The sequence below is a fragment of the Nycticebus coucang genome, chromosome 11 (assembly GCF_027406575.1).
Source record: "Nycticebus coucang isolate mNycCou1 chromosome 11, mNycCou1.pri, whole genome shotgun sequence".
Taxonomy (NCBI): domain Eukaryota; kingdom Metazoa; phylum Chordata; class Mammalia; order Primates; family Lorisidae; genus Nycticebus; species Nycticebus coucang.
In genome coordinates this window covers 113672479-113686962 of record NC_069790.1, presented here as the reverse complement: position 1 = coordinate 113686962, position 14484 = coordinate 113672479, and the positions used below count along the sequence as shown (strand labels likewise).

General features: G+C 45.3%; 2 protein-coding genes across 2 annotated transcripts; one reads left to right on the top strand and one right to left on the bottom strand.

The window, feature by feature from the left end:
- The first annotated feature begins 422 nt into the window (after positions 1–422).
- LOC128598245 (olfactory receptor 6V1-like) lies at positions 423–1389 on the top strand. The gene has a single exon (XM_053608641.1). The coding sequence runs from the start codon at positions 423–425 to the stop codon at positions 1365–1367; it is 945 nt and encodes a 314-aa protein (XP_053464616.1). The 3' UTR covers positions 1368–1389.
- An 8514-nt stretch (positions 1390–9903) lies between these two features.
- On the bottom strand, positions 9904–10845 carry LOC128598247 (olfactory receptor 6V1). Its single transcript, XM_053608643.1, has one exon. The coding sequence runs from the start codon at positions 10843–10845 to the stop codon at positions 9904–9906; it is 942 nt and encodes a 313-aa protein (XP_053464618.1).
- Between the last annotated feature and the right edge of the window lie 3639 nt (positions 10846–14484).

Sequence of the window (14484 nt, the reverse complement as noted above, 5' to 3'; positions counted from 1 at the left end):
AAAGAGCAATAAATAGCCTCTGTTATTTAATCATTTAATCAATGGACTATTACTCTGGGCAGTTAGAAAGTGTTTATCACTTGATCCTCAGACCCAGCCAAATGTCTCACACAGTCAGAGCTCATAACTGGGTTCAATAATATCATGACTGCATGGAAAGCAGACAGGAAGAGCTTAGACGTGCAGTACTATAGAGGTGGCCCACTCATAAACCTGTCCATCCCAGCTGGTCTGCTCCTCAACCCGGGGAAACTTCTTCCCTTTGGGAATGTGTCTTTTGGACACTGAGATAAACCATGCACACAGGCTAGTGTGCTTGGAAAGCCAGGCTAGCCACTTGGTCAAGAGAGAGGTTGATGGTGATTTTCCTCTAAGATTTCCTCACCTCTCACAGGTGTCGCAGAGATCTGGTGTCAAGTGCAATGAGTAACCACAGCGTTGTCAGGGAATTTGTGCTCCTGGGATTTTCTCATCTCCATGAGTTCCAGGTTGTCCTGTTTGCTCTCATCCTGTTGATGTATGTGCTGACGCTGCTGGGCAACCTGGCCATCATCTCCCTCACCTGCCTTGACTCCCGTCTGCACTCACCCATGTACTTTTTCCTCTGCAACTTCTCCTTCATGGAGATGCTGGTCACCTCCACCGTGGTGCCAAGGATGCTGGCGGACCTGCTGTCCACTCACAGGACCATGTCCCTGGCAGAATGCCTGACCCAGTCTTTCTTCTACTTCTCCCTGGGCACCACCACCTTCCTCATCCTCACGGTCATGGCCTTTGATCGCTATGTGGCCATCTGCCGCCCCCTGCACTACCCAACCATCATGAGCGGTCCCGTTTGTGTGAAGCTCGTGATGGCCTGCTGGGCAGTTGGGTTCCTCTCCATCGTCTCCCCAACTCTTCAGAAAACGCAGCTCTGGTTCTGTGGCCCTAAAGTCATTGACCACTACTTCTGTGACTCTGCCCCCCTCCTCAAGCTCTCCTGCTCTGACACCCACCACATCGAGCGCCTGGACTTCTTCCTGTCCTTGCTCTTTGTGCTGGCCACCATGCTGCTTATCCTCGTGTCCTATGTCCTCATTGTGGCCACCGTGCTGCGCATCCCGTCCTCCTCTGGACGCCGCAAGGCCTTCTCCACCTGTGCCTCCCACCTCATTGTGGTGGTTCTGGGCTATGGCAGTGCCATCTTCATCTATGTCAGGCCAGGCAAGGGGCATTCCACACACCTCAACAAGGTGGTGGCCTTGATGACTGCCATTGTGACCCCTTTCCTTAACCCTTTCATCTTCACTTTCCGGAATGAGAAGGTCAAAGAGGTCATTGAGGATGTGACCAAAAGGCTCTTCCTCAGAGACCTGGTAGCCCTCTGAGAGGGCTGGAGAGCACCTGTCCAGCCACAGGAGGAAATGCCCTTGCTGCAGGTGGACACACAGGTGCCCAGGCTGGGGCTTCTCAATCTCTCCCTTCTTGGTCCCTCCTATTCCCTCAGCCTCATGCAAGTCTGCTCCTGTGATACAGATCACATGTCATTAGAACATCTCAAAAGCAAGTGTCTGTGAGCCTGAGATAGTCAAGGAATGGGCGATTTTGAGGGAGCCATGATGTGAATATGATGGCGTGAAATCTATCAAATGAAATAATCCAAATAAAGTCTTAGTACAGCATCTGGTGCATGGTAACAGCACGGCAAATGCAGCTAGTATTATTAAAATGTCCTATTAAAATGTTTTCTTCCTTAGTCCGGCTCTAAGATTTTACTTACATTTTCATTTTTTTTTTTTTACATTTGTTTGTGTACTGCTTTTATTTTGGGTGTGTTCCTGTCTCAGGAACTACTTCCAGGATCTAGGATGGGGTTCTCAAAAAGGGAGGTTCTTTAAGAAGAACAGAGAGGCCTGGCACTCCCACACAGAAGCTGTCACGTGTCCCCAGCAGCCCCCCTGCCTGGACTTATGCTGGACAGAAACGCCCTTCACACTCAGGCTGCTCATTTCATCCATCTGGCCTCAACACCTCTAGTTTTTCAACAGAAATGGCTTTTTAAGAATTCTTCCCTGAGCCCTCTTACAGGGAGTCATGGGGCCTCATCATTTTCACACACTGTAGAGGGGGAAAGCTGAGCTGCCTCATCAGCTTCACACTTGCTGCCCTCCTAAGGGCAGAAGCTTAGGTCTGAAATCCGGAGGGATGGCCAGTTGCCTAGGCCCTCTGAGGTTGGGTTTCCTGAGAGCAGCCTGACCAGACTACAAGGGCCCTGGAGTAGTAAAGCCCACATGGTAGAAGCTGGAGGAGAAGGAGGAAGAGGGGCAGGGTTGGTGACCTGGGCAACAGGGTGGGGGGCAGATGGGAGAAGCATTCATGGGAATCCGTGGGTGGTCTAGGAAGTCATGGGAAGACGGTGAGGGTAGGAACAGCTCTGGTGTCTGATTTCTCACAGTGAGATGTGGAGTCTGAACTGGGCTGGGATGAGCAAAGTAAGGCAAGAAGTAGGCACAAACTTCCTCTCTTCTGAAGCTAGCTTTGTCTGCAGGACACTTAGAGGACAGCCCTTGGCCATAACCAGCAGCGTGGGGAGTCCCAGTGTGGGCCCCCAAGCAGAGCTAAGGGTGTGAAAACCGCTGTGGTTATAGGAGAGTGACCTGGGATATGCAGCCTGGAGGCCACAGGCTCTTGTTATTGCTGCCTTTAGCTTGATCTCTAAGAGGGGCATTATTTTTGTTTTTTAACCACCACGAGCCATTTTTGCTTTTGTGGGCCTCATGCAGAAAATAGGCAGATACTTCTGAATCTGCTCTACAGACAGCAGGGAAAACAGCATTTCAGTCTGAGAAGTTTGTCTCCTCCAGCTCTCAGGGACTAATTACTTGCCCTCCTTGCAAACTTTGTGAAAAACTAGAGAGCAAAGTGGGAAGTAATTATCTCCTTCTGAGACGCACACACTTTCCTTCAGCTTCTCCTCCTAAAATAATCAGTACATGAATCACTCAGTTTGCCCCTGGGAGCCGCCTTCCTGCCACTCTCTCATCTCTGCACATTCCTCTCTTAAAAAATTAAAAATAATCAACGGCCCATGGCAAGCTATTGCCTGTTTTTAAAACTGTTTCCTCAGGCATGGGCTCTGGGACTGGTCGGGTCTGGGAAAGGTGACTTGCCCTGAGCCTCCCCAGCAATCACCCGGCATGTCCAGCATCATGCAGCAGCATGTCCCCCTGCCCGTGGTCCCTGGCTGTTCAATGTGCCATCCCTGCACAAGTCCAGGCATCTCCTAGGAGCCTGTGAGAAATGCAGAATCTCAGGCCCTACCTGTGAGCTACTGAAGCATTTTTACCAGATCCTGAGTGATTCCTGTGCACATTAACTCTTGAGTAGTAGTGGTCTAGACTACGTGGTGATGGAGTTTTCAATTAGGAAATATTATAAGAAAGTCCTTGTCCAATCTCAACAATATGAAAGGTATGGACAACATTTGCTGTTGTGGAAGCCAATCTTCCTTAGTAACTTTCTCTCAGGTATTATTTCTGGAGCTAGTAAGTGGGAGAACCCTTCCCCCAAACCCCAAGATTTTCATCCTAGCCTGACTTTAAACTTCTTGGGTGACTTTATCCAAAAGGGCCAGTCTCTGACTTGCTGCTGTAATCTCACATGGACATGACCTAGGGTTGTCTAGACATCTTGCTTCCGTGCATTTTCCATGAAGTGACAGAGGTCTTTGATGTGCACAGTGTCAAGGGAGGACCCTGAACAGACATCAACTAGAAAATAATTTTTAAAGAGTTTTCCAACTTGCTGGAAGAAATCTCTGGATTCCTGTTCTATTTCAAAGTAGCTGTTATAAAAGTGTCCCCCAGTTTAAGTCATGATGTAACTAAAGCATAGCTTGGACTTCCAAAAGAGTTTGCAGGTCACCAGGCCCAGGTTGGGCACAGGCACCCCATGGCAGCCTGCTGATAAGACTGGCTGAGAGACTCCGTTTGAACCAGGTCTGGGGTAGCACTCACAACTGTGGGGGGCAGCCTGTTTCTTTGCTGCACAGACCTAAATTTGAGGATAAAACCCTTTTGTCAAGTCTTGGCATGACTCCCACTAATGTTCATCAAGTTCTGCCTTTTTAAGTTACATGGGCAGACCTGCAAATCAGTGAGGACAGGGGCGCACTCCCCTATAAAATATTCAGATTTACAAGTGGGATGTTGCCTTCGAACCATTTCTAGACCTTCTGTCATCTACATTTCTTTTTCTGCGCCCTGTCTTGATGTGGGTTTTGGAACTGGTGTGGTCCTAGTTTCGATGTAGAGCACAGTGGGGAACCTCCGCCCTGGCTTTGTGAACTGCATTTCCTTTCCCATCCAGTAAGATGACATGCCATGCTTTAGGTGACAGTGCTAAGCCATGTCCCAAATTCATACAGATCTTATTATGAAAGAGATTTATTGAAAACCTATCACATTCTGGGCACAGAAGATACAAAGATATATGGCATTGTGCCTAACTTAAAGAACACAGGATTTAGTGCGGGAAGACAAACTATGTGTTACTTACTGTAGACAAAGCACTCTGGGAGTGCCTCGTTCTGTCTAGTGAAGTTGAAAGTCAAATTAAAATGACTTTTTGTCCTTGTAGTGGAGCTTTGAGGTATGAAGAGCAGTTTCAGAGGCTGAGAAGAGGAGAAGTGAATTCCTGAGAGAGGAATATGTAAAATAACGTGGACATAAAATGGTTTAGAGTGTAGTTGATCAAAGGCCAAAAAAGTGAAATTAATGAGTAGACTTTCTGGACACTGTCCTTGGGTATTGTCACTAATCAGACAGTCTCTCAGAGGACTTCAAGTGTCCTCAGCAAGATGCTCCACTGACTGAAATAATAGGACACATCTGACTATAACAAGCCTCAGAGTGGTTACCGATGACATCAGTGTGGAATTTTTTCATGCCAAGGCAACTATATTGTATTCGCCAAAAGTATTATTTACCTTCAGTGCTGCAATTTTAATACCTTGAGTTTTGCAAAGACCCTAAGTGGCTTGAGGGGGCTTAACTTTTCTGGAATGCTTGCTTTCCCCTCTGTCAGCAGCTGAGTTGGTCATAGATTATAATTCTTTAGGGCTGCTTTGGTGAGGTCCTCTGATGAGAGGGAGGCATGGGCCTGGGGCTGTTGGAGGAAGGATCTACTTTTCGATCTCTGCACTTGTGTCTGTGGAAGAAGAGAGGAGGGAGCTCTGTGGCATCCCCTCCCCGTAGACATGCACTTCTTGCTCTGTAACAAAGCCAAGATCCTCATATACACTCCTTTGGACTCAGGGGTGGAGACCCAAGGACTTCTAGGTGAGTTTTCCACCCAGTGAGGGAGATGGCAGGAATGCAGGCATGTGTGGTGAGCTGCCCAGACACCAGCAGGGAAGGCAGCTCCCCTCACACACAGAGAAACCCATGTCCATCAAAAAGAGGATAAGATGTACCACAACAGAGTGGAAATAATCAACAATAATTTATATATATGTAACTAAAAGAATGAAATTGGAATATCCCCAACACAAAGAAACGATAAATGCTTGAGGTGATGGATAGCCAAATTATCCTTATTTGATCATTACACATTTTGTGCCTCTATTAAAATAATTAAAAAATAAAATTGATCTTTGTATCTTGATCTTGTATTCAGGAACCTCGATGAACTCATTTATTAGCTTTAATTGAGTTTTAGTTGATCTTTATGATTTTTTTATGTATTAAAGATCACACAATCTACAAATAGGAGCAGTTTTACCTTTAAATTTTCAATTGCTTTTGTTTTCCTTTCTATCTACCCTAGCTAGAACTTCAGCACAATGTTGAATAAAAGTAAAAAAGGGAATTTGTAAGTTTCCTTATAAGGGAACTTTCTCAGAGGAAAGTTAGGACTAGGCTCTGCGGTGGCCAGTAACAACATGAGGACCCTGCAAGAATGGGATTTTAGGAGTTTGTCCAGGCAGAAAGTTCTCTAGGTCAAAACTGGAAAATTGCAGTGTTGCCTATATTGGTTCCTAGTTCTTTGGGCCTTACATTTTCTGATATAAACATGGTCTTTGCATTGCCATGAGGTTTGAACTCTTGTCAAGTGTCTAACTCAAGGGAAAGAGAAAAACAAGACACAGGAAATGCTAGTGATGTTTGGGAGCCCACTGCAGAGCTGATTGTTAATTGTCAGGAATTAAATACAGCTCTTATTAAAAATTAAATAATAGGGAGAAGTAATCAAATTAAGTATGCTAAAAGCAAAGGTGACAAATACTGAAAACTCGTAATTACTTTGCTACATGTCACTGAGGTTGTTCATGTCACTTGTCTCAGGACAGTGCAAATACTACACAATATTTTACTGCTGAGCAGCTTCTCTTAACTCCAAGTTCATGAAGTCAAGTTGCCAGTTTAAGATTGGAATTGAAGGATACACTGACCACCAAAATATTGGCAAGTTCTAGAAGTCAGCAAATGCAGAGGCGGGTGTTAAACTTTCACCAGAAGACCACTGGACCTAGACTCCCATCTTTCCTTGTACCTGTCAGGCATTGTGGCTAAAACCATGTATACATAAGAAAATGTAATGTCTAAAGAAAATGCAATGCTTAACATGTAATCAGAAAACAATGCAAAGACCATGTTTATATCAGAAAATGTAAGGCCCAAAGAACTAGGAACCAATATAGGCAACACTGCAATTTTCCAGTTTTGACCTAGAGAACTTTCTGCCTGGACAAACTCCTAAAATCCCATTCTTGCAGGGTCCTCATGTTGTTACTGGCCACCGCAGGGCCTAGTCCTAACTTTCCTCTGAGAAATGATTTGATGCCCTTAACTTCCTTCCTCAACACTACCATACCCTTCATTGCTTGCTGATTCTCCCCACTGGAAGAAATAAACCTATTTTTTGTTTCCCCACTGGCATATATGTGCATGGCAATGGATTCTTGCCTTAGCTGTTTAGAACTCTGTATTTCAGGGCTGGGATGTCAGGCAAATGAATGGTGGGTGGGAAGATACTTCAGGGGAGTGCAGGCATTTTAGAGTCATAAAATCCTGGCAGTGACTCTCTGCCTACACTTAAATTAGTTCTGGGAATTAAGAACAAGATTGCCCTCCTACCACCCTGAAATTAGGTTGTAGTGTAAGTGGGATGGGAAGGCTGCTGCCTTCTGCACAACTACATCCAACAACCTTATGCAGAGCAAGAGCCACATCTGTTGTCTTCGTCTCTCAGGAAAAATGGGCTACAGCAAAGGGACTGTGATTGCACCATGCAATTAACATTGTATGCAAACCAAATAAAAATAATTCTTCAAAATAAAAACATCTTGCAGGTAATATTTTCTATCTTTCAAATGTTTGTGGGTGCTATTGTGATTAAAACACACTGAATCTAGAGTTTCTTCCTGCCAACATGTGTTTCTTTCAAGTGGTGGATATGAAATGTACAAGTACTATCAGGTGGCATTCCTGGACTTTTGGCTTGTGAACTTGATGGATATGCACTAAATATGGGTCTAAAAAGGCAAAACGGAACAGCTCTAGACACTGGAGATTCCAGCTTATAGTTAATTCAACTTTTGAGCCAGGTAGAAGAAAATATCCCAAGGACAGGGAAGTAGAAATTTGAGAGCTGGATTCTACTGTCAGTTAAGCCATCTCTTTGACCAACATACTTATCCCCTTCACCACACTTCCCTTGTCCGTGAAAGTGTATCAGAAGCACCACTTGGTGTAGCCCAAGAATCAGCATGGGACCTCTCACAGCACTTCATTATGTGCAGGAAAACTCCTAATCAAAAGGTATTGGAAAAATTGTTTTAATTCAAAAAAGAAACTCCAAACCAAAATGTATTGGAATTAATTGTAATTTTTTCCTTTCTCCCAGTACATGAGGAACCCTTTCCAGTCAGAATGCACATTTCCATGACCTTTAACAGCCAGTTAGCAGTGTTCTACTCATGATGGGGGACCACCGTTAGCAGGGTAACACCAAATGAAAATGTATGTGAAAGTGGTTTGGAAAGTGGGATGAAATAGACAAAAACAAGGCATCCTCAGCAGAATTGTTCTTAATTTACCATCCTTTCATTTATTCTACAGATGTTTTTGGAGGAGGGAGGCAGAAGATAATTAGAGAAAAAAAGTCAGTTTAACAGCAACAGCAAACACCAGAACCATTACTCTCATATATAATTACTTTTTAAAAAGCAAAAATTTGGATCAGAAATTGAAACTAGGAACCTAAACAGACCCTCTTCCTTGGGAAGGGATAGCTCAGCAAGAAAGAAACACAATTTTCAAAAATCCAGGGAAAGGGGTACCTTGTTTAGGAGGTAGTCCATTTGGGGTGACAGGAAGTACATAAAGAGAACAAGTGGGCCACTAAGTGAGCCCCATCTCCAAAGCTGGACCCCATATCCACCAAACCAGCCCACAATTATCTACCTTCTTTACTTCCCCATGGTAGATTTTTTAAAAGCTTGACATTTGAGATAAATTTATAGTTTTTATTATCTTCAAGTAAGTGTGGCTAGGAATATATTCTTGATTATAATTTACATATCTCAAATTGGGAAACGAAGCTGGTAAATTGAAACACATTTACAGAAACAATATGGCAGAATGATTTAAATTGGGACTATTTTAGAAAATTCTGGATAGGTGAAAACTAACAACACCATGATTCTGAGGTCTGAGTAACTGGAAGAATTTTAAAATTTCGGGCTATAGTTAGAGGAGGCCAGTGGAACTGCTGTTTCATTCCAAAAGCAATATGTGTTGCAATAGGTTTCCAGGAAACCAACGCATGTGTGACAATAATTGAACAAAGGGCCTTTCTATATTTACTACAATCCCCTGCCTTCAGGCAAATGAATGTTACTAATCATATAGGAGCAAAGCTTGTTTGATCTTTCTAAAACTCTCTTTGAATATCTCTGCCCTCGATCCCACATGATTCTGAAAAGATTTGCTTTTATTTCTCATAGGCATGGAGATTTGTCTTGGTTTAAGTTCATTTCTCTCTGTTTTTACTTTTTCTTAGATGCAAGGGTCCCTGATGAATTACATTCTCACAGTCTGCCAGTCAGGTGTTATCTTTTCAAGAAGCTGTCCCTCAGCCCCTGTCTGGTCTTGGTGCTGCTGAGAGCCTTCTGGAAACCTGTCTTTGCACTTCCCTGATGCTGTAAACAGCACTTTGTCATTCTTTCCCTTCAGTGGGTTAAGGGAGGCCAAGATATAGGTCACCTATACCTTCTTTACCACTTTACCCTGTACCTGCTGGCTGGACACACAGAAGCCACGCATATTGAGGACACATATGATTACATACTGAACTGCAAACACACAGGCACATTGTTGAAATGCATGATTTTATGATGTATTACCCACACATCGTTGAAATGCCTGGTTTTATGATGAAGTGCACACCCACACACTTAAAAGCAATCACTTCATTTGGAAAGTATGGGTCCTTCCCTGAATTGAACACAGCCCAGGTGTTCAGGGCACATGTGTCTGCAGCGGAGCATGCACTGGGTAGAAAGGCACATCTTAAAAACACACGTGGGCACTGTGCACATGCCCACACACAGGGCCTGGATGATCTCTCTTAGTCAGACACCACTTCTTAGCTATTCTTCCTGAATGTAAAACGCATGTTCTTCCTCTTTCCTGAGAAGTACACTCCTGGCTTCCAGGCTCTGGGCTACTTTCCAAATTCTTATAGCTGCCACTGGACATGGGGAGTAGATCCATGGTGACCTAAAATGGCTGCAGGCCCTGCAGGGCAGCACCGAGGGCTCCCTCAGAGACACAAAGGAAGGAATCTGAGGACACTTGTCAGTGGCCTTCCCACCCATGGAATTACACACCTGAGCAAGCCGAGCTGGGTCCCGCGGGCCCATCACTGTGCATGGTGAAGGCCTTTCAGCTTCTGCATCTGCCTGCGGAGCACGGTCTTAACTGTCTCATTGCGGAAGGTGAGGATGAAGGGATTGAGGAAGGGGGTGAGGACTGAAGTTACCAAGGCTACAGTCTTGTTGACCTCCACGGAGTGCGTTTTGCCAGGCCTGACGTACAGGAAGATGGTGCTGCTGTATCCAATGAAGACCAGCGTGAGATGAGACCCGCATGTGGAGAAAGCCTTCTGGCGGCCACTGGTGGAGGGGATCTGCAGCACAGTGGTCACAATGTAGCCGTAGGAGATGAGGGTGACCAGGAAAGAGCTGAGGACAAAAGCCAAGGCCATTACAAAGTCCCAGAATTCCAGCAGGCGGGTGTCGGAACAGGATAGCTTCAGCAGAGGTGTGTTGTCACAGAAGAAGTGGTTAATGACGTTCCCGTGGCAATAACTGAGGTGAGCTCGAGAGAGGACGGTTGGTACCATGGCTAGGAAGGGAGCTGCCCAGGCAGCCCCTGCCAGCCGGACACACATGGCCCAGCTCATCAAGGTTCCATAGCGCAGTGGGTGGCAGATGGCCACAAAGCGGTCAAGGGCCATGTCTGCCAGGATGAGGAAGGAGGTGGAACCCAGGGAAAAATAGAAGTAGAACTGGACCATGCAGCCAGTGAAGGAGATGACCTTGAGGGGGACAAGCAGGTCTGCAAGCATCCTGGGCACTGTGGTCATGGTCACCAAGATCTCCAGCAAAGAGAAATTGCCCAGAAAGAAGTACATGGGTGTATGCAGGTGGGCATCGGCTATGACCATGACCATGATGATAGCATTCCCTATGAAGGCGAGGAGATGGAGCACGAGGAAGGGGCCATACAGAAATACTTGCAGCTCACCAAAAGAGGAGAAGCCCACGAGGACAAACTCAGGGGGTCGGCTCAGATTTGCCATGATCCAGGGGTGGGAGCCCTGCATGTACGAGAAACCAGATGCAGAGATGGAGAGGCAGAGACAGAGAACCACTGACCAGGAGACAGGAACAGGCAGGGATGGAGCTATAAGGGAAGGGCAACCCAGCTGTCAGCAATAAACAGAGGACAGAGAGAAAGAACAACAGCCAGAGAACGAGATGAGAAGGTGAGAATCCCAGAGAAGCAGAGTCAGGGAGTCAGACAATGAAAGCTACTGATAGCCATTGACCAGGCGAGAGAAAGCCAGAGAGAAGCAGATTCAGAAAGATCATACAGCAACAGACCTCCTTAACTAGGGAGAAAACATGAAAGAAACAAAAGAGGAAAAGAGAAGGAACAAAGGAGGAGATTGGCAGTGGGAAGGGGAGTAACAGGGAGACACAACAGTGACACAACACCCAAATCTCCCAAGCGTAGGCTGGCACTGGGTGTCTGTGTCATAACCCACAGGCTGTGCACCAAGACCCCTTTAAAAGGGTCCCTGCAAATCTTTCTGGGCTGTCTCCCTGAAGACCCTCACTTGTTCACATTTTTTAGCTATGGTCACAAAATAAGTAGTAACTACAAGTTGAGCATCAATAAATTAGCTTCCTGTAGAGCAGCCCTGGGCTTTGAGTTTGCAACCATTGATAGCAGAAAGGGCATGAGACATCTGGGCGAGGGGCCTGGAAACCCAGGTGGTAGCTGTGCTGGGGTCACCACCATCCACCCGAGGGCACTACACTCCCCCTGCAATGGTGGCAGGAATGAGCTTGGAGCAAGGTTGCCTGTGTTTGAATCTGCCTGTTGCTTGTCACAGGCTATAAATCTGCTCCTTTCCATCACCTACTCTCTCTGAGCTTGCAGTTTACTCAGCTGTAAAATGAAGATAATAATTGTATTTTGCCTCTACAGTGATTATAAAATTAAATAAATACACTATTTAGTGTAGTGGCTGACACATCCTGAGCACTCAACACACAATGTGTCCCTATCATTATTTTCTGCCCTGCAGCCATGCGTGAAACCACATTTGCTTTGCCCATTATCTCTCCACACTTTAGGGCACACACACACACAGTGTGTGCGTGCAAGTACAGATATGTCCACAGCATCATGCTGTCTCTTAGAACTTTGGCTCACTAAAAGGACACTTCAAAATATTTTAAATACAAAGCAACATAAGTATCACAACACAGACTATTAGGAGAGTATGCTGGCCCCTTCTCTGCCTCCTTAAAAGCTTCACTTGAGGCTGTGCGTGACTACCAAGCAATGACATTCTGATCTAAAGAAGACTGGAACCCATGTCAGGGACAAATCTTAACAGCAGGTCTAAAATCTCCACCAGTGCTGACTAAATTCAAGCCCAGTCCTTATGTCTCTGTTGCACAACAAACAAACATGACAAACTTGAGCCTCTTACCTTAGCCTCCAAGCAGAGGGACTTCTTAAGCTGCGCTATTAGGCATGCATGCCTGGAGACTTCTGTGACATGAATGCCATCAGAGATGTAGTCCTTCCCCTTGGGTCATGTCTGTTTTGCAGTCAGGGGCAGGAGTAGATGGAGGCTTTGTGTACAGCTAAGAAGTATGGATGGGTGCTCTAAAACATCCTCACTGATTTTTATGCTGATTTCCTGAGCCAAGGACCAGCCTGTCTCACTACAGAGCCAGCCAGCAACGTTGATGAGGGGCTAGGAGATGGGAAGGAAGTCCTTTCTCTTCTGAGAATAAGTACTTTCTGTATCCACAATGTCTCCATGTCTTTTGATTCTTGATGATGTTTTAAGCTGAGCTTATGGTGGATGGAAAACTTAGACTACAGCAGAGCCTTCTTGTAAGAGCCCTCTGGGGACTTCTGAGACACTGACGTTATTTCTTAGAATAATGAGACGCCTTTTGTTCTGAGGAAGTAACATTTGAGAACAAGATCTGAATGAAGAAAGGGATAGAGAACTAGAAACACCTTGGAAGCTGTGTCTTAGGATCAGTTCCTTGGCAGAGCCTGCCTCTTGGTCCTTCCCTTCCTTATAGGACCATGGAAGAAAAATGGGATCATGGAAAAAGCACAAAAGAATTCCCCAATGGGATTAAAATTAGGGCAGGCAGGGTATGCAGCCAGGGCTCGATCCAGAGTTTAAGGGCTTCCATTTGGAGAAAAATTTTGTCTCCCTCCCAGATCTAGGGTTTTGGGATCTATGGGAAGGGGAGTGGAAGCTCTACACAAGAGCATCCTTTTGTCTGCATTCTCCAGAGTGTCATCTGGAGAAGTTTAGGGATCAAAAGAGTAAGCTTCAGAGGAGACCTCTGTGGTTCAGAGGCAGAACCCCTGACAAACATATCTTAGGACTTGGCCAGACTGAAAGGTTTGTCTTTGACTCCAGTGAGAAGATACAAGAGATGCCCCTTGGGGACAAGGTGAAGGGAATATGTTAAGGCCCACTGCAAGGAACAAGCTCCCTAGTAAACTCTGATTCATGGGTTCTGCATCTCAGAGACATTTCCACCTTAGGGTTAACAGCACACTCAACCTCACCCACATGCACAGACAGAAATGATGACACACAGACATTAGGTAAAAGCTTTCCAATGAAGACAGTGCAAACGGGCCCTGAATTTACGAACAACAAGAGATGGGAGGGTTGTCCAGGTAGTCTTTCTGTAGGATCTGAGCCTGGAATGGAGTTTTGGGGATGGCCCATTTACAGCAAAGAAGGGTTTAGGTCACTAAGGGTCAGAATGGAGATGATGTGGAGAGGAGAGCACTGTTGACAGGCAGACATGGTTGGCCAAGGGAGGCTTGAGATGCAAGAGACAAATGTTCAGTTGGATTGATGTGGGCTATCAGTTTTCTATTGCTTTTGTAGCAAAGGATCACTAATTTTGTGGCTTGAACAACACATGTACATATATTTGACCCAAGTATCATCAAGGGGCTGTATTCCCTTCCGAAGTCTCCTTGCTTCCGCCAGCTTGTAGAGGCCGACCACATTCCCTGACTCATAGCTCCCTTACTCTATCTTTACAGTCAGCAACATTTCATTTCTCTGTCCATTCTTCTGTTGCCATGTCTTCCTTTGACTGAACTCAGAGGGAACATTTTTCCACTTTTATATGGATACCTGGGATTAGATATAGCCCTCCTGGATCATCCAAAATACTTCCCCCATCTCAAGGTCCGTAACTTAATCACATATGCAAATAGTACCTCTTGTTATGCAAAGCAACATATGTACAAGATCCAGGGGTTAGGGTACCAACATCTTTGAGGAACCAGTATTCTGTCACAGCTTTGGTGTCTACTGAACCTTCTATCTAGCCAGAATCATTCATCTATATAAAATTGTGTTCATTCATCAATAAATAGGTTGCATCAGTTCTGTGAAGTGATTACAACATAGAGCAGCCTCCATAATCCAGGAGCATAATCCTGAATCTGTTCCCAAGTCCTTTGAAATCAGGGGATGTGGAAATGTTAATACTTGTTTCCTCTCTGCTCTTCCCAGAGAGGAACAGCTAGGGCCGAAAGAACTGCAGGAAATTCTAGTGCTGCTCAGTTCTCTCTCCTGGGCTTCTCTGGCTTTAAAGAACCACTCACATCCTTTTTGTTGACTTCTTTTACTTGATGAGATTGATGG

Excerpts from the sequence above, each read along its gene's own strand:
- LOC128598245 (XM_053608641.1), top strand. The coding sequence starts at position 423 with ATGAGTAACCACAGCGTTGTCAGGGAATTTGTGCTCCTGGGATTTTCT.
- LOC128598247 (XM_053608643.1), bottom strand. The coding sequence starts at position 10,845 with ATGGCAAATCTGAGCCGACCCCCTGAGTTTGTCCTCGTGGGCTTCTCC.